General features: G+C 46.8%; 2 protein-coding genes across 6 annotated transcripts in view; both read right to left on the bottom strand.

Moving 5' to 3' along the window:
* Positions 1-10,636, bottom strand: part of HECTD4 (HECT domain E3 ubiquitin protein ligase 4) — a 65,073-nt gene extending 54,437 nt beyond the window's left edge. For all 4 annotated transcript variants that reach the window (XM_030285478.4, XM_030285480.4, XM_030285479.4 and 1 more), the window contains exons 1-2: positions 10,153-10,636; positions 587-1,104 (exon numbers count right to left, since the gene is read on the bottom strand). In XM_030285478.4, coding sequence (XP_030141338.4) covers positions 587-1,104; positions 10,153-10,323 — 689 coding nt within the window. In that variant the 5' untranslated portion in view covers positions 10,324-10,636. The remainder of the gene's footprint in view (positions 1-586; positions 1,105-10,152) is intronic.
* Positions 10,637-23,023: 12,387 nt separating this feature from the next.
* On the bottom strand, positions 23,024-26,976 carry RPL6 (ribosomal protein L6). Of its 2 annotated transcripts, NM_001245749.1 has the most exon segments (8): positions 23,025-23,224; positions 23,615-23,799; positions 24,319-24,367; positions 25,257-25,400; positions 25,745-25,843; positions 25,934-26,026; positions 26,029-26,182; positions 26,746-26,775. In NM_001245749.1, coding segments are annotated over 3 exon segments (291 nt in total). In that variant the 5' UTR covers positions 26,746-26,775; the 3' UTR covers positions 23,025-23,224; positions 23,615-23,799; positions 24,319-24,367; positions 25,257-25,400; positions 25,745-25,799.
* Positions 26,977-27,049: the final 73 nt, after the last annotated feature.

The raw sequence follows: 27,049 nt of genomic DNA, 5'->3' as shown, positions 1-27,049 counted from the left end.
AGGGAAAAGGAGACAACTTTTCTCTCAGATAAACACATTTGGAACCAGTTCTGGAGCAGCTCACTGCAGTAGAAGCAGCAATGTGCACATGAGGCATTGCTAACCCAGATCCTTCTGCTTTTGCATATGCTAAACACATGCAAAAAAGAAATGTTTAGCAGTTTCACCCTTTCCAACCCAATATTTAAATATCAGAAAGAGAAAGGCTGGTGCAAGCTAAAAATAACTATCACCAGTGCAGTCACATAATTTTTGATTTGTTCAATGGAAAGAGAGAATGAACACCAACCACAGCATTGCCCAGGGATGCAGAGTCACCATCCTGAAAGGGTTCAAAAACCAAGAATGTGGAATTTGGGGATATGGGTAATGGTGAATCATGGCTGGACTTTGCCAAAGTTCCTTAATTCTCTCTATTTTGCCGGTAAACTTTTGTGTGCTCGTGACCACTTGGAGAATATCTGGTTGGGATTTCACCTTACACCAAACCTCAAGAACCTCAGCGTAACCCTTGAATTCAAGAATTTCAGGGTGTTACATCCAATCTTAACAATCCCACGATTCTCTGTTATTTATTATCTCTTACCTTGCACAAGCCAAGGCAACCAGGGCAGCAGCAGCATTTTCCTTCTGCTTGTAGGGGATGTGCTGGCCGGAGGGCGCCGTGTCCTCGAGCCAGGAGCAGAGCAGGGACTCGATCCCGTTGAGGCAGTCGGCCGGTTCCTTGGTCAGGCTCAGGGGTTGGCAGTCCCGAAGGCAATTGAGCAGCACCTCAGCAGTGATGTTACACAGGGACGGGTCCGTTCTGCTCTGCGACTGGATCAGCGGGAACACCAGCAGCAGCCCCATGCGGGAGGTGAAGGGAGCCTGCTCCGGCTGCTGGAGCAAGCCTTGGCGCTTGAGCAGGGCCAGGGCCTCCTCGTCCCCGGAGCTCTCGCGGTCGTGCTGCTCCTCCAGGGCCAGCTGGCGCTGGGCGTTCCAGAGCCCGCGCAGGGCGTTCAGCCGGTACTCCAGCAGCCGCGCGTACGCATTGCTCTGGTTGCCGCACACCGAGCGCAAGCGCTCCGCCAGCTCCGTCGGGTTCTTGGTCTCGAAGGTCAGGATCTGGAAAGGGGAAAGTGGGTGTTTACAGAGGGTTTTAAAGGGGGGGGAAAAAATCTCATATGGTTGTGGTATGGTTTTTAGATCAGCTGTTCTCTGCAGCAGATGGAGGGATGTTATTTTTAATTTTTGGGGCCAAAGAACAGGCGAGTGGTGTTGTGTCCATCTCGGGATGAGGAGTGATGGCCATAAACTAAACCACATGGAATCCCATGAACCTCTATCCGTGGAGGATGGCAAAGAACTGGGACAGCTGCCCAGGTAGGGTGTGGAGTCTCTCTCTTACAGGTGACCCTGCCTTGGCAGGGGTTTGGGCTGGGGGATCTCCAGCGATCCCTTCCCACCCCACTGCTGTGGGACTCTGTGAGCATCTCTGTGAGTCAGCATCCTCACCAAAGCCAGGTTTGGGGATTGCTGACAGGGATTTTTAAGCTTTCAAGAAACAACAACAACAGAGATTGTAAAGAAAAATACATACGAGAAAGAGTAGCTTGGAAAACAAACGCTCCCCTCCTCTGGAGATTTTTTTCTGTAATTGAGGCAATTTTGCTAAAACCTTCAAAAGAACTGCGAGGTTGGAGGGTCCCAGGGGTTTAGAACCCTTCCATGAAAACGAATAGGTCACTAATATTGTGTAACAAGAACATGCTTGTTCTAGTTTTGGAGCTCTTCAAATAAACAAACAAACAAACAAACCAAACAGTTTATTTCAATTTACCAAGAGTTCTGTTACACTCTCTCCCTCCCCTGTTTTTTTCTCTCTTAAATTTTATCATCTTGCACTTAGCTACACTTTTCTCAAAATACTTCAGGTTGTTGCCGTAGTTAAAAACCCTAAAAGTCTCCTCCTCATCATTTCAGACAGAAGAAAGAGGCTTTTTTGGCACTTCTAAATAAAAGTGGAAACCAAGCTGGAACAACAGAAAACAAGTAAAGCATGACACAGAAATATATTTATGGTTTAGCACCCAGTCTGGGACTGGAAAACTCAGAGTTTTAGATAATTTACAGACCACTTTTCTCCTTCCAGCAAACAACAGTGGAGATCAGCAAAGTCACTGAAGCTGTGGCAAGCTCAAGGAAAGCCATGAGCCAAGCATTTTCTGATACTCTGGATCCAGTGTCCAAAGGAATTCGGTGTCCAAAGGCCTTCTGGCCACACTCCAAAGTGCCTCATCTCATCCACCCTCAAACACAATTTTTGGCCCATCTTTATGCTGTAAAACTGTCCTTCTCTCGTTTAATAAATAAATATGGGAAGAGAAACGTGAGAGACAAAGCTGCCATGGGGAATGGCATCCAGGGCTGTTTGCTTTGTGGGGTTTTTTAATTGCAGGCAGCAGTCATAGAGATCATGAAATAAATGTTTCTGGCTAATTGCAGACTCCTGAACAGCTTGTTAAAATGCTGCAGGACAAATCACATCTGCCAGAGCCACACAGCCCCTGACTAAAGGCAAAGAACCAACTTTGCAGTAGGACTTTGACCACTAGAGCCAGGAAAAGTTCACTTGAAAGGAATTCACATCATAATTACACTTGAATGGATGCTGTATTGAGCTTCTTATACCTAATAAACCTCCTTTAATTAACTTCTCCAAGAGATTATGGATATTAATTCCTAAACCACATATTACACATTTAAAATAACCACCTCCTGTTGTGTGTTCTGCTGTCTCAAAAATAAGTTTGTTTCCCGTTCTAGATGGAATCACTTTCTACAACAGTTGGCTTTTGATTTTCTTGAACTAAACTCATGGATTCTCCACTAAGTGACAACAAGCTGCAGAAATGGAGGAAAAAGAATTAATGTTTGCATTTTCAGAGTTAAATGCTAAAAGAAAACAGGTTTGTGGTCTTTGTTAATAACAAAGATACCACCACAAACGACAAATCCTCAAATCCCACAGACTAACAGAATACTGAAATATTTTTTGCCTTTGGTATGGCTCTATAGCTCCTAGTCTCTCCTCTAGCAATCAGGACAAGTCAGTGTCATCAGTTTTGCTGATGAAAAGCCTTTTCTTGCTGAAGTTTTAGTTTCTCCCTGATCCCACAGTTCCCAATTTGCTTTAAAAGCATGCCTGGTCTGTCTGGGATTGGTAAGAGCATTTTGCCTCAGTCTTTCACAAGGGAAATGAGCACTAATTTGGGTAAATGATACAGGAAACACATCAGCTTCAACAGATTTACAAGATCATTCCAAAATGGGACTTTGAGACTTTCGATAATGCAGTTTACATCATCCGATTTTCATACACGGCTTATGGAAGCAGTGGAAAAAATCTTAATTATTCCACATCATCTGAAGGTCTAAGCAGGCATTTACACTTCCAGGAAACAAGAGGGTATTACAGAAAAGGTGTGAGGTCATCTGCTGTACGGGACACTTCATCAAATTAAATTAAAGGCTGTTTTCCTCAAAAGCCTTTTTAGCAGAGGTCAGTACTCAGAGCTAGCTCCAGAAAAGAGCATGAAGAACAAATGTTCCAGTGAGGCTGGGACAAACACCCTGGAGCTTCCAGGGTTCAGACACATCCCAGGGAACTGCTCTGGCTCTCCCTGGGAGCCAAATCCAGTCCTTCCCACCAGTGCCAGATTCACTTGGCCCCTGCCAGATCCATCAGTGCTTCCCTCTGGATACATTAAAGACTCCACACAGGAATTCCAGACCTTGCCAGGATAATTCCAGGCAAACCTTGTCATCTTCCAACTATCTGAAGTCAACACAAGTTAAAATAAAATGCAAGAAAACTCCCATCATTTTATTTCCCAAATTTTGATACAAACAACACAACTAGCAGTGTTCATAAAAGGTAAAATTTCCTTTCCTGCTGCCTCTGGGCAGCCTCAGGATTTACCTGAGCTGCAGCTCTGATTTGGGATATCGAGGGTGCCTCGATATTTCCCTGTGCAACCCCTGGGGAGGTGTCAGGGGCAGGCACCAAACCCAGCCCCACACAAACCTCACTGAACCAGTCCCTGATCCATCACTTCCCAACGTCAAACATTCCTGACTAACAAGGCTTGGACAGAATCAAAGAGGATGAAGAGGATGTAACAAACATCACTTTGCCATAGAACAGGTTATCCAAGTAGCTACTACTTACACATCACTAAAACCTGTTATTAAATAGTTAAATTGTCACTATTTTAATTTTACAGTACCTTATCCTTACACATTATTTCCTTGTTTGATCTTTTAAATCAATTTTAGTCAATATTTTAATTAGAAAATGGTAGATCCAAAGTTCAATCACTCTAATTGGTCCTTGACATCATCTTCAACATCAAGAAGCACAAAAGGTATCTGATTTTAGATGAACTATGGGGAGGTGTCATCTTTCCCATTGTATCAAATATTTGTCCTTTTGCATCCCACTACATGACCTCAGCCAGGTAATTCTTCCCATTAAAGAGAATTTTTGCCAAATCTGCTCCAGAAAGGAGCGGCTGACATTCCCTGTTTTCAGGGCAACATGTTTCTCTGCTGATAGTAAATACCAGACCAAGTACAATTAACACACACTAATATACATGAAGAGTTTTAGCCTGAGGTTTTATGACCCTATTAAGTAAATTTAAATGTGAGCTGCCACTAAAAGGCAGCTTTCTCCTCTGGCTACAATTCCTGCCCCTTGTCCTCTCACTGGTGCCTGTAGGGGGTGAGTATTTTAATTCTGCTACACAGGGAACTGAGGAGCAATGAAGTTGTGCACAAAGAGGGGTTTTTATCCTGAACTTGCGTATTGAAAAGGGAAACCTCTAAATCTCCCCAACAACATTTAATTCTTTCTCTCCAGAGTTCAACTGGCTGAAGTTCACATGTGAAGATGAAGATGGAATATTTATCAGGATCAATTACACCCCTATACCCCCCTGAGTATTAAAAATGGATTATTCCCATCTCACAGGAGGTTACAAACCAGACAGAAAAACAGAAAAAACCTCAAAATTGTAAAATATCTTTAAAAGCAGCATGAAAAAATTTAATTCTATTACTTTGACCACTCCATTTCAGGTATAAAGTCATGCCTCTTGTACAGAATTAACAGAGAGGCAGCACCACTTGTTTACTTGGCTCTTTTGTCTCAAGAAACACCAATAAAACAATGTAAAAAGACTGAATTACAAAAAGTATGGATTACTCTGTAAGAGAAAGAGCACAAGTGACAGTTTTAAAGGTACCCTGAAGATTGAAATACACATCCCAAGTGAACCTGCTCCATAAACAACCCTGTGTCCTTGTGTCCCACTGTGCTGGGGAACAGCCTTCCTGCTCTTGGCATTTTCTAGGACATCCAGCACGAAGCTGCCCTGGTGCAAAACCCACCTTAATTTCTTCTAAAACATTTCCTAGCCCCTTTCTAAGGCTTTTTCCTTGGTACACCATGTGCCAAATGCAGAAATATGTGTGAGCATTTTCTCCCTGATGTTTTAGCAGCTGCTGCCCCTTACACCATGCTTTAGTGTTGCAGTTAAAAACTACAAGTCTCAAGGTTGTTCCAATTTTTTCTGCTCCAAGAAATTTTAACCTTATCCACTTGTTCAAAGCCTCTGCTGAATCCTGTGTGGAGCAGTGCAGGTTTTTAACTATTCAGCTAAAAGCAGAAACTATTTTCTTTCATGAAAGCATTGGAAATCTTATTGCTCACAAATAAGCACTAAGACATCACTATCTTTTACAATTTCATCCCAAATAATTTCTGTAACCATACAAATTTATGAAATAACCTTCCTATCTGAGATGAATTACAGAGAACAAGCAAGCTGTAAATAAATAAAATGCTATAAAGTGTTGTTTCTTTGTTCATTAAAATATTTCTTTGGCTCTTACTCAAGTAGTAGGTGAAAACAGCTGCAAAAGGTAAAGAAAAATCTTTGTAATTTAAACATCTGAGAGTGCAGATCACTGAATTAATAAGCTGCAATTGGTAACAAGATCTATATTTGGGAAACAGATTTGCAAAATCATCCTTGAGAAGTTTCCTAATGTTTCTCTACAAGGTTACCTAAAACACAATTTCAGACTCAAAAGTCAGAGGCACGGTGGTCCATATTAGAGAAGTTTAACAAATTCCAAGTCCTGGCAGAGGACCCCTGGGGCACTGGAAGGGGATGCACAGGCAGGATGAGGGTGTTCCAAGCCTGCCACATGCCTGGATCTGCAGTTTTCAAGTCAGAGGTCACAACCCCAGGAAGGGTCACCCACTTAGGAAGGAGTCAATTGTTGTTCGTGGCATTAGGGACCTTCAGCATGACAGAGGTGATGCTTGTAGATGGCAGAAAGGTCACAAGCAAAAAGGTTTGGGAAGCACTGACCCAGATAATTGCAGGGAACTGCTCTCTCCTTCAGCAATCAGGGAAAAGTGACAAAATGTTTTCTCTGGGCCGGGAGGAAAATGGGTGAAAACTTCCAAGTTTAGCAGAAACCTTCCAGTCTAAGTCGTTTTATGGCAAACACAAGTCAGTCACAGGACTGGAACATGCTGAGAAAAGAGAACTGGACTTCAGCTCTTCAACCTCTCTGTGGAGAGCCAGCCCAGGCCACGCTGGGGGGGGAAGAGGAAAGGCCACCACTTTTTCCTTATTTGTTTCATTTTTAATTTTTTTTTTACCTTCCACTCGAATAAAGGTAACTATTTTCAGTGCAGAGCCACACCTGCCCAGTGGCACCTCAGTCCTACAGAACACACCTCAACAAGAGTCCAAACAGCAGATGAGGACAGACATGATCCCAACATCTACTGAGGGAGGAGCTGCACTCCCAGCTCCATGGGAAAACCAGAGGAAGGCTCCCTGCCCATGGCAGGAGGGGATACTGGATGATCTTTAGGGTCCCTTCACCCCAAACCACTCTGGGATTCTGTGGTGACTCTGCAGAGATGGCAGATCAATCCTCCCTGGTTTGAGGGAACTCCCCTCCTCCAGACCAGCCCTGACCACGCTCCAGCCTTATTCCAGCGAAGATTCTGGGAGTGCTGCAGTTCCCTTTGGGCCACATTAAGGAGCAGCTCTTCCTGCACTCCATGTCCCTCCTGGGTGGGCACTGACCAGCCAAAATGTCATGGTAACACCTCCAGCTCTGTCACTGAGGGTTGTCTCCAAGATGGAGAAGACTTTGCTCTTCCAAAGATGTCTCTGTGTGAAAGGTTTTAAAATAAAGGTCCAAAGGCTTCTGTAATCACTGACTAATCCAGGTCTTCCCTGACTAGAGGATTTTAGTAGGAAACCAAGTGCACCAGGAACAGCTGGTTCATGCATATTGTTACAAAATTCTATCAATTTTTTTTAAAAAAGCCCTAATTTTCTGTAAATATGCTGAAACAATCTAAGAAGTTGGCACACATCATCATAGAAAAAATAAAAACAGAGCAAAAACCTCCACACCCTTTAGAACTCAACATACTCCTAGAACATAGCTGAAAGATAAGATTAAGGCTCTTGTAACATACCACTAAAGTAAATACAAATGTATACAAATACACAAAAATATAAAATCAAAGCTGCATGGGAGTCAAAATAACAAAAGAATAAGTTTTCATAAGCCTTTTTTGGCATAAGACCAGCACTGTAACCTTTTTTCCTCTGCTTTTCTTTTTATAAATAGACAGAACCTTTGAACAGAAGGACAAAGGAAACACATCCAAACACACTGACATTAGTCACCAATACGCTCTTTAAACGGATATTTAGGCAAAACAGACCGGAATGATACTTCTCCACCCAAAAAAATATCCATTAGAGTATTAAACATTATACATTTTTAATTAAGCACTTCAGCTCCAAAATTCAGCCAGGCTTCTGACCACCACTGATAAAGCACAAGAAGTGAATTAAAGAAGTTTCCTAATCAAAGCAGCAGCTGCAGCATCTCCTACCCTTGGCCAATAGCACATCCCAAGAGATTTCTGTTTGGACCATTTTCAAAGATATTTATTACACTGCAAGTAGGAGTAGAAAGAGTGTAAATGAGCTCTTGTGTAGCAGTCGATTGCATGGCCACATGTCAATCAGATGTGTGCACCTATTTCCACAAAATGGCTCCTCAAAGCCATTCCACATCACCAAAGTACCCCTCATTTAAATGAAAACAGCATTAAAAAAAGGCACAGAAAAGTTATGAGCTAAGTATTTTACATTTGCATCATGTGAATTTTCATTTCTTAAAACCTTTCCCCCTCAATACCAAACTCTAAACCAATTTGCAGATATCTGAAAATGAAATTGATCACTTGTGATCATCAATTCTATCAGTGGACAGAAATAAAAGGCTTTCATAAGCTGTGACTTAAGAATAAAGATGAAAATAAATCAAAATGAGTACTTATCAAAAATAAGCACAACAGCAGAAAGTCGTACTTAATTATTTATTTAAAAGTTTTGCACTGCAAACATGAACAGGAAAAAATCTCTGGAGCAGAAAAAAATGGGGTGAATCAGTGGCGCTGGATTGCTGCAACTTGTTACAATAAATGTCATAAAACACAGGATACAGTAGCACCAATTCCATTCCTGTCTCTCCCAAACAACTGGAGTTTTAGTACATTCTTAACACTAACAAAAAAATTCTCCAGAGCTGAAGTGCTTGTCAAGTGAAGCTGTGTGTCAAGTTTCAGGCTGGAACACTCTTCTGGCCTGGCTGGCAAGACCTTAAAATAAGCTCTTGTTTGTTTTTTAAAGGATATCCTCCTTTCTTATGATATAACATGAAAAATGCTGCTGGACCACATTATTTTTCTAGCACAGTTTTTAAACTCAATGCTGCTTCTAGAACTATGCCATGGAATCAAAATATTTTCTTGCATCCAAGCTGCACTGAATGCCAGAGCAACTCTGATCACAAAGAAGAATCATTCCATGTTTATACACACAGAGATAAGTCAGCCACCTTAAAAATCTCCCTTTTCCTTTTCATGTGATATTTGCCAACATCCATTTCACGGGAGCAGCTGATTTCTCCACACCATTCCCCAGTGTCCCAACACACAGGACAGAAAACGCACATTCTGCAGAAAATATCTTTCCTTAGATAAGGCTGGGGGAAGTTTCCCCAAAGCCCGTAAAGATTCCACGTCACCCGATGAACAATAATGTTGTCAGGACTGCTCGTGGGGTCTTCTCAGCAACAGCCCAGACAGCAGCTAAAGCCTCACTAAAAGGGGTTTTTCGGCCTAAAATGCCTCGGACCAAACAGAGCCCGGAGAAAAAGCTCCGGTTGGAGCGTCCCCTGTCCGCTCCCACCGCTCGGCTCCGGTGACAAAGCCCCTGTGTCATTGCGAGCCACATTGCCGGGGAGGAGGGTGGGGTGAAAGAGGAGAAGGGAGGCACACAGGGGAAAAAAAAAAAAAATGCAGTCTACCGAATAGATGCAACCTATAATCCGTGACATTCAGTCCTTCAGCGGCTCCTCCTAAGATAAAACAGCTGCACCGCCTGCCTGCAGCCAACACCAGGGGCAGTTGTGGGAAGGTAAAAAGCTGGGATGAAAATCTGGGCTGCCCTCCTGGCTCCTTAATCACGATCACTGTCAACAGCTGAATAAAACACCCGGGCACCCCTGAACATGTCGTTGTAAGGCTGATAATTACAAACCGTCTAAAAGTAACAGCAAGAAAACACAAAATCTTCAATAAAAATAAACGGGCCAAAGGCCACGCTGAAATCCGTGAATGCGGCTCTGATTTCCAAACCTTTCGGATTCAAAACAAGGAGGACGCACCAATACTTCACCCTCCGTTTACATCAGCACCTCACCATCCTCCTGCCCAGCTCCACTTTCATTATTATCCGAAAAAAATTAAATTGACTCAAGAACGCCTCGACACCGGCTGGCTCCGGACTCCAGGTCCCTCACCCGGCATCCGCAGGCAGCATCCTCCATCCCGGCCCCCCATCCTCCCCGAGTCATCCTCCCTGCACCCCCATCTCCCATCCCCCGTCCTCCTCGCCTCAGGCCTCCGCTGCCACCGTGCCCCTCTCCCGAGGGCATCCTCCCCCTCAGCCCCCGGCCCTGCCCCGTCCCTCCCCTCAGCTCCCGCGGCCGCCTCACCTCCAGCTCGGTGTCGCCGGGCTCGGCCACCCCAATGATCTCGCTGGGCAGCTCGGCCAGGTCGGTGACCCGGATCAGCCCGTCGTGCAGGAAGATGGTCTCCTCCTTCACCGACAGCCACTGCGCCGAGTCGGTGGCCGCGGCCGCCGAGGCGGCAGCCGGGGACCCCATGGCGCGGAGAGCGGGGGGGCTCCGCAGGGCTGAGGCGAGGCGGGTCCCGCTACCCGCCCATGGCGGGGGCAGGGCGGGGGCAGGCGCGTCCCCAGCGGCCTGGACGCCGGACAGCCGGGGCGCGGCGGGCAGCAGCGAGGAGCGGCGCGTTGCCACCGCGGCGGCGGCGCTCCGGGGAGCTCCGGGAGCCGCCGTGCCCGCCCGCAGCGCCGCGTCCCGCGCCCGCCTCACACACACCGCTGACAGCGCGACGCCATGTTGGGGGCTGAGGCGGGCCCGGCGTGCACCGCGCGGGGAACAATACAGCCGGCCCCCTCCCAGCCCGCGGGGCCCCGCCCCGAGCGCCGGGACCGCCCTCAGCGCCGGAGCTCCGCCCGCCGGGCCGCTCCCGCCGCCCGCGCGGCGTGTGCTCCGCTCGGTGCTTCACCCGCACCGGGCACGGCGGGGAGGGTAGCAACCGCACCGGGAAGAGCGGGTCACCTGCACCGGGCGCAGCGCCGCACCCGCACACTCTCTGAGGGGAGCTTCACCCCGCTCATATCGCACCTCACGCACGTCAGGGAGAGCGGATCGCCCGCGCAGTGAGAAGCTCATAAAACGCACCGGGTGCTCTCCCCTCACCGCCTCACCCGGAGAGCGGCGTACCCGCCCGGGTATTCTCCCCTCAGAGCCTTTTCCTCGCCCGAGGAGCGGCTCACCCGCCCGGGTGTTCTCCCCTCAGAGCCTCACCCGGAGAGCGGCGTACCCGCCCCGGTGTTCTCCCCTCAGAGCCTCACCCGGGGATCGGATCACCCGCCCCGGTGTTCTCCCCTCAGAACCTTTTCCTCGCCCGAGGAGCGGCTCACCCGCCCGGGTGTTCTCCCCTCAGAGCCTCGCCTCATCCCTCAGGGGTTGCTCCCCTCAGCCCTTAGGGACGGTCCCCTCAGGGCTTCACCTCACTCCCCTGGCATTGCCCCGGGTTGCTCCCCTCAGCTCCTAGGAACGGTCCCCTCAGGGCTTCACCTCTCCCCTGGCATTGCCCCGGCGTCTCGCCCTCATGCAATGGCTGCTCCCTCAGCCCTTCACCTCCCTCCAGCTCGGGCCGAGAGCTGCTCCCTCAGCGCTGTTCTCCTCAGTTTCCCTGTCAACCCTCTTGGCTTGGCTTACTGGGCCCCTCTGAAACTCCCCATTTCCCTCCAGGGCTGGTTCCTCACGTTCTTCCTCGTTGTTGTTTCTATTCTCCCGCAGTCCTGCTCACCCCTATTTCATCTGTCCCCTCACAGAATGATTTCCCTTTCTCCCTTTCCCGTGCCCCACTCCGTCGCCACTTCACAGGCATCCTGTCATCTCTCAAGGAGCTTTTCCCAAAGAACTCATAAGCAAGCAGGTATGTGCCTTCAAATCTGGATGTATGGATTCCAGAGGCTGTAAAGCAAAAGCGTTGCGACACCTCAGTATGTGTGGAAAAACATCCAGAGGAAAATTGATCCTTCTTTCTCAGCCTAATTTCACCCTCAGTCCCCTCAGACCTCGCCCTGAGCCCGTTCAGAGGCACAAAGTGTCACAGGCAGCTGTACCTGGATGTTCAGCAAAGGATGTGCTGCTGAGACAAATCATGTTAATGAGAAAGACGTGGTGATAAATGTTAAATAGTTTTAGTGGATAATTGCTGTGGGGATTCCCATTGCAGTGTCTGCTTTTCATGGAACAGTGACTGTGCACAACAGAGCAGAGACGGAGCTCTATGCATTTATTTACCTGTTTGATCAGATTAAATTATTTAACATATTAGTGCATTATAACAAATGTGCTGTGCTATTGCAGGAAAAGCTCATTCAGAGCTGGAGTAAAACGAGATCTACCACCAGTGCTTTATAGCCTATTAAATCTGGTTGGGAAGAAGCATATTTTTCCATGCAATGGATGACCACTCAACATAGGACCCACGCAAAACCCTTTTGTAGCCCTGATTCAGCAGTCTGAGCACTCACATCATTGTGTAGCTTGTTTTTGAGGCCAGTTCAGTTGACACAGGGTTCAGGTAAGTTCAAACAAGCAGTAATTTAGAGATCTGTGGGATAGCTCTGTGCACTGTTTGGTGCTGTTCATGTGCTGGAGAGTTAGAGGAGTCTCCAGGCTTGGTTTATTCTAGAAATAGATATTATTTGCCTCTGTGCCGCAGTAATTTTTGGACAGGGAGAGTGTGCAGAGCTGCCATCAAAAGTTTTTATGAGGGAGAAGCTTCATGGGCATCTGTTATTTTTGGTCAAGCTGTGACAGAGAGAACAACGGCTGCAGACTGACCCTGATCCTCCCGTGGGAGCCCTGGGAGGAGTCAGAAGAGAGGGAATGCTGAGATTGGAAGATTTTGTGGCAGGTGGGACGTGGCAGCTGAGTTCTGGCAGGGGAGATAAGCCAGGCTCCTGAAGGTTCCTTAGAGCAAGAAAAAAAACTCCTGGGGTTGGATTAGTCACAGCATTTCATGGGGAGACAGCCACGGGTGTTATTGTTGTGTTCCCAGAGTGGGAGTTTGACATTTTTTTCATTCATCCACACGTGAGGGGAATATAGGGAGAGAAACACAAAGTGTGTGTGCATTTCAGTGGGAGTAACACTCCACCAAAAAAGCATTCCATCTTTAGATCTTGTGGTACTATCATGGTGCTAGTTGAGTATCTTCCACAAAATCAACACAAACAGCACAGCTGGGAGTCAAATGGGATGTTCCCTTCACAAGCAAGGTGAAGGAGATCAGCAGAAGGGGTTTGCAGTGTTTTCCAGAGGTTTGGATGTACCTGTTCTCCAAAGGTACACAGGCTGGGTAACCCCAGGCTGAAAATGCTTTGTCTGCAGCTATTTCCAAGGCCTCCTGGGCTGCTTTATCCCACAGGAATGTGGCTGCTACAGCAGCATCCAGATGGAGAATCTGTGTTTGATATGGCTGTGGATTCAATCCTCTGCCTTGGGATTGTTTGCAGATGTTTTGGAAGTCTTCCTTTTAGCCAAATCTGTGTGTAGTCTTCCCATGTTGAACAGAATGGATATTCACCATTTTATAATTATTGATTTGCTTATTTGGAGTTCTTCTAAATTCTATTGACTTGACAATTCAAAGTTAAAAAGCAGTTATTGAATGAAAGCAATGGAATAAAACTGAGAAACGTACCCTGTCCTGCCTCACTGCAGGTAAATGAAATAATTGCTGCTAAATGTAATTTCCTAAATTATTTGAAGTGCCTGCCATTCAGGAATTAAGAGTGTGTTGTACAATCTATAAACTTACATGGAATGCTGATGTAGCTTCCTACATGGAATTTTCAGCACTAGGGCTGTACTGGATGCAGCAAACTCCATGCAGTTTGCCTGGCATCTGCTGCAGAAGATGTTGTGTAATGGAATGAAAAAAATATAATATTTGTGTTCTGCCTGTCACCAGAAAATGTCAGCCACTGCAGCTTCAATGTGCAGTCAGAGGGGTACAGAAGCAACTACAAAGAAATCTTGGACTACTTTATGGGAAGACTTGAAAAATAGACCAGAATAACTTAGTGACACAGATCATCAAGCTGAAGGAATAAAATCCTCAACTTGTAAATAGGCTCCTACAGAAAACCACTCTTTTTCTTCCATTATTTTGCTTTTTTCCCCATTGTTTTGGAGCAGAGTGTTTTGAGCTGCTGTGGTTGCCTGTGCCTCTGGTGGCAGGATTTTGGGATCAGCTCCTCCCTGTGCAGGTCTCCTGTGTCCTTGTGCTTCTCTGGACATCACAGATACTGAGATTTAGCAGAAGATGCTCATGGGCTGTGGGCAAAAATTCACTCCTGTGAGCTGCAAGTGGAAATTCCCTATTCCTGCTTGGAATTTGCCTATTATGTAATGGATTTTAAAGCAGCATTGTCTCACCCTTCAGTTTAATTTTACATTAACAGCTATTATGCGTGGGGAGAACTCTTTTCATCCCAAGGCTTTGCTGTGTATCTTTCTGTTCATTTAGAAATGACACTTTCAGTTACAATGACCATTGTGACACTAAGAAATGTGTGAAAAAGAAACACAAGTTGCTATTTTTATGTGGTCTGCACTAACCAGATTTGCAGACCCTGAATCCTGGCTCCTCTGCCTGGTACTTGTTATTTAAAGAGCCCAAATGCCATCAGTAATAAGGCCACTACCCAAGGAATACTGGCATTTCTTGGCAAATTATCTAGGATTAAAAAATACAGTTTCTCCAAGTAAAACTTAGAAAGGCTTGAAGTGGGAAAAAAAAAAAAAATCAATGATTGAAAGAGGAGAAGGAAGAAACTAGTCAGTGAAATAAAATAATTCCAAACTTCAGAAATGTATTTTAATTGCAAATGGAAATATTCACATTTTTCTCATTTAGAAGAGCAATAATTGCTGAAGATTGCAAGGTGGGTTTGAGGGAGGAAGAACAAATAGATATTTTTGTTAAAATGAATAAGGGCTATAGGAAACAAGAGTATGAATCACTACCTTGCAAAATTGGACAGGAAACAAATGTAAATTGTGGAATCACAGAATCTGGGAATCCTGGAATGGTTTGGGTTAGAAGGGAGCTCAAAGCCCATGGGCAGGGACACCTTCCACCATCCCAGGTGGCTCCAAGCCCCGTCCAACCTGGCCCTGGACACTTCCAGGGATCCAGGGGCAGCCACAGCTGCTCTGTTCAGTCTCTTCCACTGTTGAATTGTCTTTACCTTTAAGGAGTTTCCTAATCCATTACTATTGCAATTTAACCCTTTCCATTTTCTTTTCCAGCTGTTGCAGACACAGAGAAGAGTTTATTTCCTCCCTCTCCTGCTGTCTTCACCCATGAGGGCTGTGACCAGGGTTCCTCCCCACCATCCCTGAACTAAATAATCCCTGATCTTTTCTTTGGGATTTCCTGCTCCCTTGGGGTGCTGGCATTTAACAGTGCTCTCCCAAATTTCAGGTCTCATTTTCTTACTCAAGTAGCCTTTTCTGGAAGTACCTAAGTGCTGCCCATCAGTGAGAAAGAGTGGCTGGGAGCTGAGCAGATCCCTGTGTGGTTGTCCTGAATTTTTGAATCTCAAATGTCTCAGAAGACTCATTATTACTATCCCAAAATAGGTAGGTTTAAATACAGCTATTCTGGGCGGTTTAAAATTCAACCTTTCTGAAAACTGGTGCAGTAACATGAGGGATAAATAAATGGGAAAATAATCTGGTACATTATTCTGCTTAATATTGTAAACATATAAATATGACAAGGTGGCATCTCTGGCTTCATATTTACCCCATATTTTACTTAAGGTTTTATTAAAAACCCTTGGAAAGAGAAAGTGTCATAAATTGGTTTTCTCTTAGCCTATCAAGAAATAATTTGAGTGTCTACATTTGTATTTCAAGATTTTTCTCTGATTTCCCAAGTGATTTGTTGAAATACTAATCCTCCAATCCCTGTGTTTGAGGGATTCCCTCAAACAGGGATTGGTTCAAACACAGGGGAAATTCCTGTTACTTCACCCTGAACAAGAGCCTGTAATGGACAAATTCCAGAACTGATATCCCTGGAAAAGTTCTCTCTCCCCATCTGGTCACATGCACACATTGGTCAAAGCTGAGATCTGGGCAGAGCTTCACAGATTATTTATCAAAAATGTTCAATTCTAATCAGAATAAAAAGCTGAAATTCTGGCATTTGCAATGTAACATTCCAGGGGGAAAAGTACATTTTGGGACAATTTCCTTGTCTAGGGCCGGGTTGGAGAGGGCTTGGAGCAACCTGGCATAGTGAAAGGTGTCCCTGGAGAGTCTGAACCCACAGGACACCAAAGCAAAGAGAGAAAACAGGATTTTAAATGAGGATTTTAAAAGAGGTGGTGCTTGAACTTTCATCATCTTTGTCTTTTACTTGCAATTCCTAAATCAGATGCAAGAGTGTGAATTCCTAATTAGCAGGTTTGCACCAGCATTGCAGCACTACCAACCCTTTTCCTGGTAAAGGAAAGCAGGGCAGTGAATCCCTGGCCTAAGCAAATGTTAGTCTGTGCTGATTTTCTCTTCAGTGGTGACAGGCATTCAAAACAAAGCTAAAACTGAAAGCCACTAATTGAGAGCTGAAGCCAAGCTGTGCAAAGTGGAATAAGTGGAATGGTTTTCCTCTGGGAAGAACAATTTTGCTCTCAGTGTGGTTCTGTCTTGCAGCTCTAAGTGCCCCCATCTGCAAAGGTGCTCTTCCCATGGAGCCTTCCTCCCTTTCCTTTCTTTCTTGCAGTATTTCTCTTGTTCTTTCCAGCATCTCTTTCCTCTATTTCCAGCCAAGAATCTGCTTTTAAAAGAAGAGTAATAACTATTATACAATAAAATCCCAGAGAGTGAACACAGTGACAGGATATAAATATGAGGGAAACAAACAGAAGAGGCTGGAGATGTGTGCTGTGGTTTGGGGTGCTGCTGATTTATGTCAGTGGTGCAGCCCTCTTATGCTCTCTATCACTCATCTATTTTTCCCCATTTTCCTTCCAGCCAGATGGCACAAACCAGGAAAGGCCAAATAATTCATCATTCCACATTTAGGCTGGACTGGCCCCTGGGTGAAGCCAGGGTCGTTGAAAATCTTTTCATGCTGCTACAGTCAGGAGAGTTTCTTCCTTTGTGATGTAGAGGTGAGTTTATGGTGCTGCAGTGGAATGTCCTGTGCTTATAAAATCCTGGTCCTGATGGGAAATAGGAATTGTTTTATAAACCTTCACTTTATGCTTAACAACAGCACAGTGTTTCTTTAAAAAGAACACCACAAGGAGCCTACAGAGAACCAGGAAGAGCTAATCTTCAACTAAAACAACCCCACAAACAATCAATTAATCAACAGGAGCACCAGAGCAGTGCTGTCAGTCACCCAAGGCCACCAGCATCACCCCCTTCATGAGATTATAATTTCCCAGACAGGTGCCATTAGCCCAGCCCTCCTCCTGCAACACAGGAACCACATTTTGGGTACTGGGCTCCATTCTGTTATCATGTGGCTCTTGATTGGGCCTGACAAACACATCAAAAAGTCATTTCTCAGGCTTGATTACCAGTCTGCCCAGGCTTGGGGTGGTGGCAATTGAATGACATGAAAAGTTGAAGCTCAGGGTGACAGGATGGGAAGAGTGATAGAAATTCTAATGAGAATTATAAATCCCGAGGAGCAGCTGCACTGCCTGGCTCACACTGGGACACCCTTCTCAGGCACTTGTGAAATCAGCAGTTATTTCAAGGGAGCCCAAACCACACAATTTGTGCTGTTATTTGAATTATTTTAATTCTATTTTTTATTCAAGCTGTCAGGCAGTTTGGGGATTAATAGGTTGTCTATGTTAGAAGGCAGTTACAGAATGATGTGAGACATTGCCTTGATGAAGTTCTGTTTAATTACAAAGCAGGCATGTCTTTCCTGGAGTGCTGGATTAAATAAACCTCACATTTTTATGCTCAGTGCTTTGACCAAAGCCAGGATTTGAACAAAAAAAACCCCAACCGTCTCGAAGTTTCTCTTGCATCAGCAGCCTCAAAAGGCAGTTTTCCTTTTTCTCCCTCTGTGCTCCTGCTCTGGGCATGTGTTTGTCTTTTTTGTCTCCCACAAACACAAAGCTCCAGGTTTCCAGGATTTTTGTGTTTTCATGAAGGAAGAATTCTGGTTTCCCACCAATACCTATGAAATTCCACGAAAGAGATCCTCCTTTCATCTCAGCAGGACATTCTCACTAGAAATTTGAATGGTGCCATCATTTTGAGGGTGCATCACTCTTTTTAGGGCCTTATTCTGAAAAATGCACTTCTTCCCTTGTGAACCAAGGGCTGCTTCTGTACATTTTATCTTGGGTGTTGTTTCCTCTTGTCAAAAAGGCCGTTTTGAACAATAGGATCCCATGTACAGCACATGGTGATACTTGAAAGCTTAATTTTAAAACCAATTACATCCTCAGACATCTGTCAGGCCAGTGGAAAACCTCCAAATCTACTAGGACTGACAAAATGCATGAAGATGAAATTGCTTCTGATTTAAACTTTATTTTCTCCATGAGACTTAGAGCCTTTCCTTGTGTTCCTTGGGGTAACTCTGCATCCCACAGACTTGTTCCAATGGATTGGATAAATCATTTTACCTTTGTGTGGTTTCTTGGTGTTCTCATGGCAGATTTTGACCTGTGCTGGGTGTCACAAGGGCAAAGTGCTCAGCAGATGTAAAATATGTGATGCTGGTTATGATCATCATTAAAACCAATCAGCAGGCAAAGCACCAGGACCTGCTAATTGGGCAGCTGAAGAAACACCCAATGGCTCCAGAGTTTCTAAATCTTTGAGCTCTGCTGCCCTGTACAAATAAAACAGCCTAAATTCTGCAAAAAATGACATTAAAACTGATAAACAGGACTATGAGAAGATTTATTCTTTGTGCCACCTGTGCCAGTCTTCAACACAGCACAACTTTTGTACTTCTTAGTCTGAAATGTTGATATGATCTCACAGAACAAGATCAGATTAATGGATCAGGTCCCCTCTCAGTGTCAGCCAAGCAGAGACTGCTTATTCTTTTATGTACTTCAGAAAATGGACTTAAATTTTCCATTTTCTGAAGTTGAAAACACTTCTTGAGACCAGACATGAGAAAGTATTTCTGCTTTCTGCAGTATGTGAGCACGGACCTCTCTGAAAATAAGCGGCTTGCTCAGGATCACACAGAAAATCAATATTGCTGAGGAAAAACCATTGAATTTCTTTCATCTCAAGTCCTATTTTGACTACTATGCTTCCTCTCTCCTCATCACTATTACAACTAATAAGTGTTTATGTCTGATGGAGTGTGAACCATGCTTAGGTCAGAGAAGCTGCTGGCTCTGTGTGCAATCCATCATGCAAAGTCACTTCCCCTGAGATAAACACTGAAATAATGGGGAAAAATAGATAAAGTGGGCAAAAAAAGCCAGCCAGCTGACAAAAATGGGGTTTTTGAGATATCTGGGAGAGGGTTAAGACTGCTCTGATCTAAACATCCCAAACAAATAATTAAAAAGTAACTAAATAAAGATAAATGTTCTGGTTGCTGCATGGCACCCATGTCAAATTCCACATGCAACCATCCCAGACCCACCCTCTGCAGTCACTCAGGCACAGCCTGGCTTTGCTCAACCAGTGGCTTCCAGAGCAAAACATAGCAAGGACTGTTATGAATCAGATCCTTATAAAAATAAGGATTTAATTGCTCTAACTGCTTAAGCAATGAGTTGTCAAGTGCTCAGTGCAGACTGCAATGCAGGAGAACTGGAGAAATCCAATTAACAGGTGAATAGTGGCTGGGAACCTCAGCTCCTCTTCCCAACCAGGACAGGAGCTCTTTATGGTGCATCCATAGGATTGGCATTTATTTGATTATTTATTGAGCTTTTGGGGACATCCACAGTGAATTTCTTTGCAACAGTTCTGAACTCTGAGGAGAGGCAGGGCAGAGATCAGGTAGAAACAGGCTGGGAGAAAAAGGTTCAGCCTCTCCTTCATTACAAGGTACATCCTACAGCACAGATTAACTGTGCAGTAGTCCCTGGACATCTGGGAATTTGGCAAATTTTCCTCACCACTTGGCCCAAAAGGTGTGGGAGTCCCATAAAATCCAGCCAGAGCATTCTCTCTTAATTAAGATTAAACCCAAGAGCGTCACAGCTGAAATGCCACAGGTAACTGTTCTCTACAAACTTGGCACTGCAAAGGACTTTGTCTTTATCTTGCACATCAGCCTCAGTTTCTCCTGAGGATCCTGGCCCACGAAGGATTCTCATTCCAGAGGCAAAGGCAGTGGCTGCTCCCTGAGCCCACTGCCTGTTGTGGCTGCTGGACAGAGCCACACTGGGCTGGAACTGCAGCCACCAGGTCACTACACAGCTGACAGGTAAAAACAGGTGCCTGGAGATAACAAGGCGTCACATCTTATTATCAATTCCCTGGGAAAGCCAACATCCCTCTCTCTTTCCTCTCCAAAGGATGCTTTATTATAATTACATATCACTTTATTAGGCAGCTGAAGCAAAGAGCACATTTGATGCTAATGAAGTGCTGCTGTGGTTGAGGCTGTCACTATTTTTGGAGCTGCACATCTCCAGCACTTTTCATTGGGTGATGGAGGCTTTGGATGTCTCTGGCTTCTTCTGTGGGGGCTGCCCAGGAAAAAGCAGTGACTCAGCGAGCCCAGCTGCAGAACTGTTCACATGGAATGGGAAGTGCTGGGGACAGCCAGAACACACACAAAGGCTCTTTATGTGCTGCAAGTCGTGCTCAGGTAGGGGCCAGCATTATCTAGATTAAAAAAATCCCTCTGTGCTGGTCACCTGCACAGGCCTCGTTTTTCCTGTTTTCCACCCCTCACCCTGCAGCTTTTCAAAGAAGGCAGATTTCACAGAACCAGGGAAAATATTTGGGAGGTTGGAGATAGACACATCACAGCTGATCACTGGCTGCCTCTCCTTATGGAATACAAGGGGTTTGCCACCTCCATTTCCTGCAGCAAAGCCTGAGAAGCCGCTTGGTCTCAGGAAGGCAGGATTTGGTGCTCCAATTTCTCCTGCTCCCACATCCCTTGGTGTGACACTGGCATCCAGCTGGGCCAGTGACTCAGCTCAGCCACTGACAGGAGCAGAGATTCCACCCTCCCTCCCTGCCTTGTAGGGTGTGTGACTGTCACCACCTCATCACACAGGTGACAGGAACAGGGCAATGGCAGCACTGCTCCAGACCAGCATCTGTTGATAACCAACTCCCAGTTCCAAATCACTTCCTGACAGCGCACTGGCAGACAAAGCCTCCCCTCCCAGCAAACAAGGTTAATGGTTCCAGATGTCTCGTGATCCACAAAGCAGGAATGTGTCAGAGCAACCAGGAATTCCTGAGAGCACCACTGGATCTCCACACCCAACTGGTTTTGGGGCTATTTTGCAACTTCCCCACTCCCGGAGGGAAGGGAATGACTGGAGCATTAATATGTCCTGCAGTTTTCCCTCAAGAGCACAAATGTGGCACTGAATTTGGGGTTGCAGACTACAATACCATGTGCTCATACAAACTCTTCTGATTCTCCTTGCTGGATGAGGCTTTCCCCATTTTGTTGTTCCCACGCACAATTTTTAATTTAAGTGAACTTTCTAAGCATATTTGGTTAAGGTTTTTCTTAGACCTAGATTAGGAATAACAGGGAGATGTGTACAACCCTTCTGAGCTGATTTGTATCAACAGGCCATTCCCAGCTCCCTTTGACTTAAAAACCTGTGACTAATCCCATTATCCAGCAAAGCATACACAAAAGAAGATGTAACCAAAAGCAGACAAAATTCCAATGTCAGGGAAAATAAAGAACACAGGGCAGAACACAGCACAGAGCAAGAGACTCCTCTCAGCCAGGCCAGGAATTCTGCACAGGTCACAGCCAGCTCACTGCCTCCCTCTGCTGAGCCTCACTGATACTTCAGAGAGAATTCCAGGCTGCTTTGGCTTGGAAGGGACTTCACAGCTCATCCTGTTCCAACCCCTGCCCCTTCCACTATCCCAGGCTGCTCCAAGCCTCGTCCAACCTGGCCTTGGACACTTCCAGGGATCCAGGGGCAGCCACAGAGATCCTCCGGGCACCGTGTGCCAGGGCCTCAGCACTCTCCCAGGTAACAATTCCTTCCCAAAATCCCACATAACCCTGCCTCCAGCAGAGGGAAGCCATTCCCTGTGTCCTGTCACTCCAGGCCTTGTCCCAAGTGCCTTTCCAAAGGGCACTACAAAAGGCTTTAAGGTCTCCCTGGAGCCTTCCCTTCTGCAGGCTGACACCCCTCAGCTCTCCCAGCCTGGCAATTGCCAACAGGAAGATGGTGGGAATGCCCCATGCTGTCACCTCAGACACTTCAACACCCACCAGCACCAGACTGCAGCCCCTTGCTGCAAACCAGGTACTCCAGAGGTGTCCAAGTTCTTTCACTGCCTCTGGAGCACTGCAAGCCCAATTCCTCTTTCCCACCAAGCGTGGCTTCCACCTCAGGGAGGGCTGTATTGCTCTTCTCTATCCTGTTTTCATGGAGCCTGGGTGAATTTGTTGAAATCTCTATTTCTCGTCAAGCCTAACCCTGTTGGCTAGCTCAGCCCAGAATTACTGGGCAGACAGATGGTGCAGTTACATAAACCTGGATTCCTGCAGAAGTCTGGCTAAGGAAGAGCTCCAGAGTGCCAGACTTGATGAACTGTACATCCCTGGTTTGTGTAAGAACATTGATTTCTGCTGAGTTCAACACAGCACTAACCTTCTCCACTCACTTTCAGAAACACTTTTGTCCTGCAAAACTGTGGAGTATTCCCAGCATTTCCATTCAAAACCAAAGCATAGCTCCTGAAATACCTCAAAGAAACTTATTAGCTGAAGTTCAGCACAGACATATTTTGTCTTGATTTTATCCTGCACTGTGTCCAGCATTAGCTGCTATTACCAAAGCAAAATCTGTTCAGGTTCAGAGTTAAGAAAGCTGAATTCCTACTTATGTTAAATAGTTAAAGAAATCCAACAACCACCACCAAACTACAACAGCCAAAACTCCTACACCCCAAACTTCTCCAAAATCTGGTCAGTACCTACAGCCCCTCAGAGTTTCACCCATTGCAACAAGCACTGCCAGAGCCATGCACCACCTGCTGTAACAGACTGCAATGAACACACCACAAATCCTTGGGGTTTTTTTTTTTTTTGCCCTTGGAGTTTAATGTGGTGCTTCCAGAAGGCTCAGAACACCAATTTGTGAGGATAAACTCCATTTGAGAGAGAGAATGTGGAGCGCAGGTACCCCCGGAGCTGAGGCACCTTCTTGATCCGAGCCAGGATCTGGGAATCCACGGCCTTCTGGTCTGTCTTGCGCTGCTCCGTCAGCTCGTATTTCTGCAAAGCACAGAGAACAACATTAAAATCCTGGGAGCAACTGCAGGGTCCTTTAGAGAGAGGAGTAAATTCAGAGCAAACCCTGAGTTTTGGGATTTTAAAGAAATCTTTCCCCCATTCGTTCTTGATAATGGGAAGGTGGCAGAGCATTGAAGCATTCCTTGGAGCCAACACTGACAGCATTTCTTGGTCAAAAAAAGACATTTCACTGGAATAATAACTCCTCCTCAGAAAAATCCCCACATTTAGAAGGGGGAATACTTCCTTTTAATGGCATTACCTCACTTTATTAATGACCACTTAAAATCCACCTGGCTTTTTTCCTGCTGATTTCCTCTTTCCAGTCTAGCCTGGAGCATTGTGAAAGAAGGAAACCACCCTGTCCCTTACTTCTTTCTCAGTGTCAAAGATCTCTCCTTCCTGGTGCTTTGGCTTCCTCAGCCTCTTCTTCTTGAAGTAGGAATCCGTGAGATGCTTGGGAATTTTCACCCCAGTAAGATCCACCTTTGTGGATGTGGCAATAACAAATTTCTGGTGGGCCCTGCGCAGTGGGACACGGTTGACAGCCAGGGGGCCTGAAGGCAGAGAAGATAAGAGAGAACAAGGTCAGCTTTTCTGGTGAAAACCACTGCCTTGAAGCTGAATTTTTGTAGTCTATGTGATGATCAGTTCCTTCAGAGCTGCCTACAGATAAAATCTCAACAGTCAAACCCTTCTAGAAATACAAAAATCTCCTTTCTGAGCTCTTTCAGTTAGTCAGATCCTGAAACTTAAATTATCTCCCCTCCACCTCCCTGCAAAGTCACAAATGACAGAATCATTCAAGTTGGAAAAGATCCCCAAGATCACCAAGTCCAACTTCTAACAGATCACCACCTTGTCAACTAGAGCAGAGCACCAAATGCCACATTCAGTTGTTCCTTGAACACCTCCAGGGGTGGTGACTCCACCACAAAATGTGATTCCCCACTCACGTGCCAAACCAAATACGTGCAGATCTATCATGCTACTGACCCCAGACACAAACTTGAACTTAAAAAACCCAAAGAAGCCCCCAGAACAAAAATACCATATTTAAATAATTTTTCTTTTACCTGTAACGAGCAGAAGGCCAGTATCAAGCTGCTTCAGGAACACAACACGCTGCAAAGAAATGAGATGGGACATCAATCCTCAGGTCCCAGTTCTCCCATACCACAGTCAAACTGGGATTGTGCCTGTTACTGGTACAAGCACTGACAGTGCTCCAGATGTGGGTCAGCTGTGCCACCTGAGGAGCTGCCACATTGTGATCCAAACTCCAGCACTTCCAGGTGCCTCCTCTCCAATCAAGTGTGACTCTCCATGAGCTTTCTCTTTCAAGGCTAAGCAAAGCCAATTACTTGTTTTTACTTTTCTCCCATCCTACAGGATGGCAACAGCTATCCCAACACCCAAATCCTTTTGAGTTACAAGCAAGAACTGGATAAACACCACAAGGATTCTATAAGTTCACAGTCAGAGCCATTCCCCCGTTGTGTTTTGTTCCTTCTGGTCAAGCTTTCCTTCTCTGGCAGCATTCTTTATGGAATCATGAACATCAAAGAGAGAGAATTCAAGAAAATAAAGGATACCAGTTGTGTTGGTGACCATCCTGAGGATGGGGAACCCAATATAACAATTCAGTGCTACCCTATAATTAGATTAAGAATGAAACTTAAATTTTTCCTCTAATTCTTCCTTTGCAGTAACTGCTGCAGGACAAAGTTTTGTTTTTGTAGGAGCAGCAAAAGAAACAGGCACTGGCTTTGCTCTGCAGCAAAACTCTTTGCACTGTGTCAAAGCAACTGGCTGAGCCTGTTTTACTTCCAGCTCTGCTCAGAACAACCTTAATTTAACAAACATTTTACCTCTGCCTCCACTAAAGGCTGGACAAGGAAACCACCCAGACAGAAGTCGCAGATTTACACCCAGCAGGGTCAGACAAAATCAGCTGGGAGATTCAGGGTGTCTGAAACGCTGCCAAGGCCCTGGCAGCAGGAGCTGTGCCCACCTTGCCGCGGTGCCGGCCGGTGAGCAGGATGAGCACCGTGCCGGGGGTGATGGACGCCCGCAGGCGCCGCTTGTGCTCGCAGAACGGCTTCTTGCCGTGGCTCAGCAGCTTCCGTGGCACGTCCTCCGTGGGGTAGTACCTGGGCTGGAACAGAGGACACACACCTTGTACCACCCGTGTCTCACAGCACGGCAGCTCCTCAGAGAAGCTCTCCCTGCTGCCCTGAGGTTCAGCTTTCTGAAGGACTTCTGCTGCAGATGGGCTTGGGAACACAGTGAATATTTTGGAATATTTAGTGTCCAGCTCTGTATTTGTGCGTGCTTCCACCTCAGCACAGCAACATGCTGAACAGAGAATTCCCACCTGAATTCCCACCACCTTCCACTAACCCACAGAAAGCACAGCATAGGCTGAGGCCCCTACATCACCCCACATCCAGCCTAAAGCCCCCTACACCAAACCACGAGCATCTTACTGCTTTTCCATACCATCTTCCGGATTTTAACCACCCGGCTGCCTCCATTCTTGTCTCCACCCACTGGCTTAGTGATGGTGGCACGGGGCATTTCCTTCTTCTTCTTCTCTATCTGTATGCAAAGAACAAGGAAAACTCAGCACATTTCACACCGAAGGCAGCACGATAAATCCGAGTACTGCCCCAGCGCTCCCCACCCTACCTTTGTCTCTGGAGCCGTGTACTTGCGCTTGTACAGGGCTTTCCTGGCGTACATGGCTGAGCGGGAATATCTCCCGATGCCCCGGGCCAGGACAGGGTTTCGGCTGGCATGGTACTTCTTCACCCTCTTCTTCTTGTCCCCTGCCGCTTTCTGGCTTGGCTTCTGCTCTGCCGGCTTCTTCTGTCCTGCCTTCTTCTTGGCCGACTTCTTCTCACCTGGTTTCTTCTCCGGCGCCTTCTCACCCGCCATCTGCGATCACAGTCGGCAGGGTTTAGAGCTCGTTAGAAAGCACAGAAAATAAAAACAAAATAATCCAAACCGTCCTCCACACCTTTCCAGTAGCTGTCAGCCACCTCCTCCTGCCATAGCTGACCAAGCCCTGCTCCCTGTGCGCTTCTACATGACTTGAAATGCTCCTACACGCCGCTCACAACAGCTCCAGCGCCCATTCGGTGGGAAGCCCGAGGACACGCACACACACCCCGAGCCTGCAGCCGCCGCTGTCCCGGCTCGGGACTGCCCCGGCCCCGCGGAGCTGCCGGGCCGTGCCCCGTCCAGCCCCAGCCCAGCTCCCGGGAGGCTCCGCCGCGGCCTCCTCATCTCGCCGCGGCCTCCTCATCCCGCCGCGGCCTAGCCCACTTGGACCGGCGACACTCCCGCTCCTCCCCACCCCGCGCCCATCCGCGTCCCTCCGCCGCTCCCCGAGGCTGCCAGGCCGCGCCTGTGACCGCGGCGGGGCCACCGCCGGGCGGATGGCGGCGGATGGAGCGCGGCGGGCCCGGCTCCGCTGGCGGCAGCTCCGCCATCCTCACCTTCCGGGGGAGCAAAAGGGACTCACATCCGGGTGCGCGGGCTAAGGCCAGCGCGGCGTCTGACGTCAGCGCGCCGCGCGGGGGAGCACGGGACTCGTAGTCCGGGAGCGCCCGCACTGCCCGGGGCAGCCCCGGGTCAGCGGCGGGGGAGACACCAGACCCCGCGCCCGCTCCGGGGGCTGCGGGAGCCCCGGCCCGGACAGCGGCCCCGCCGCGCCGCCGCCGCTTAACCCGTGTCCGCTCGGGGCTCGGCCGGCTCCGCGCCCTGCCCCGCGCGCGGGCGAGGCTCCGGTGTCACCGCGCT

This window comes from Taeniopygia guttata, chromosome 15, assembly GCF_048771995.1.
Source record: "Taeniopygia guttata chromosome 15, bTaeGut7.mat, whole genome shotgun sequence".
Taxonomy (NCBI): domain Eukaryota; kingdom Metazoa; phylum Chordata; class Aves; order Passeriformes; family Estrildidae; genus Taeniopygia; species Taeniopygia guttata.
This window is presented reverse-complemented; position numbering and strand designations above follow the sequence as displayed.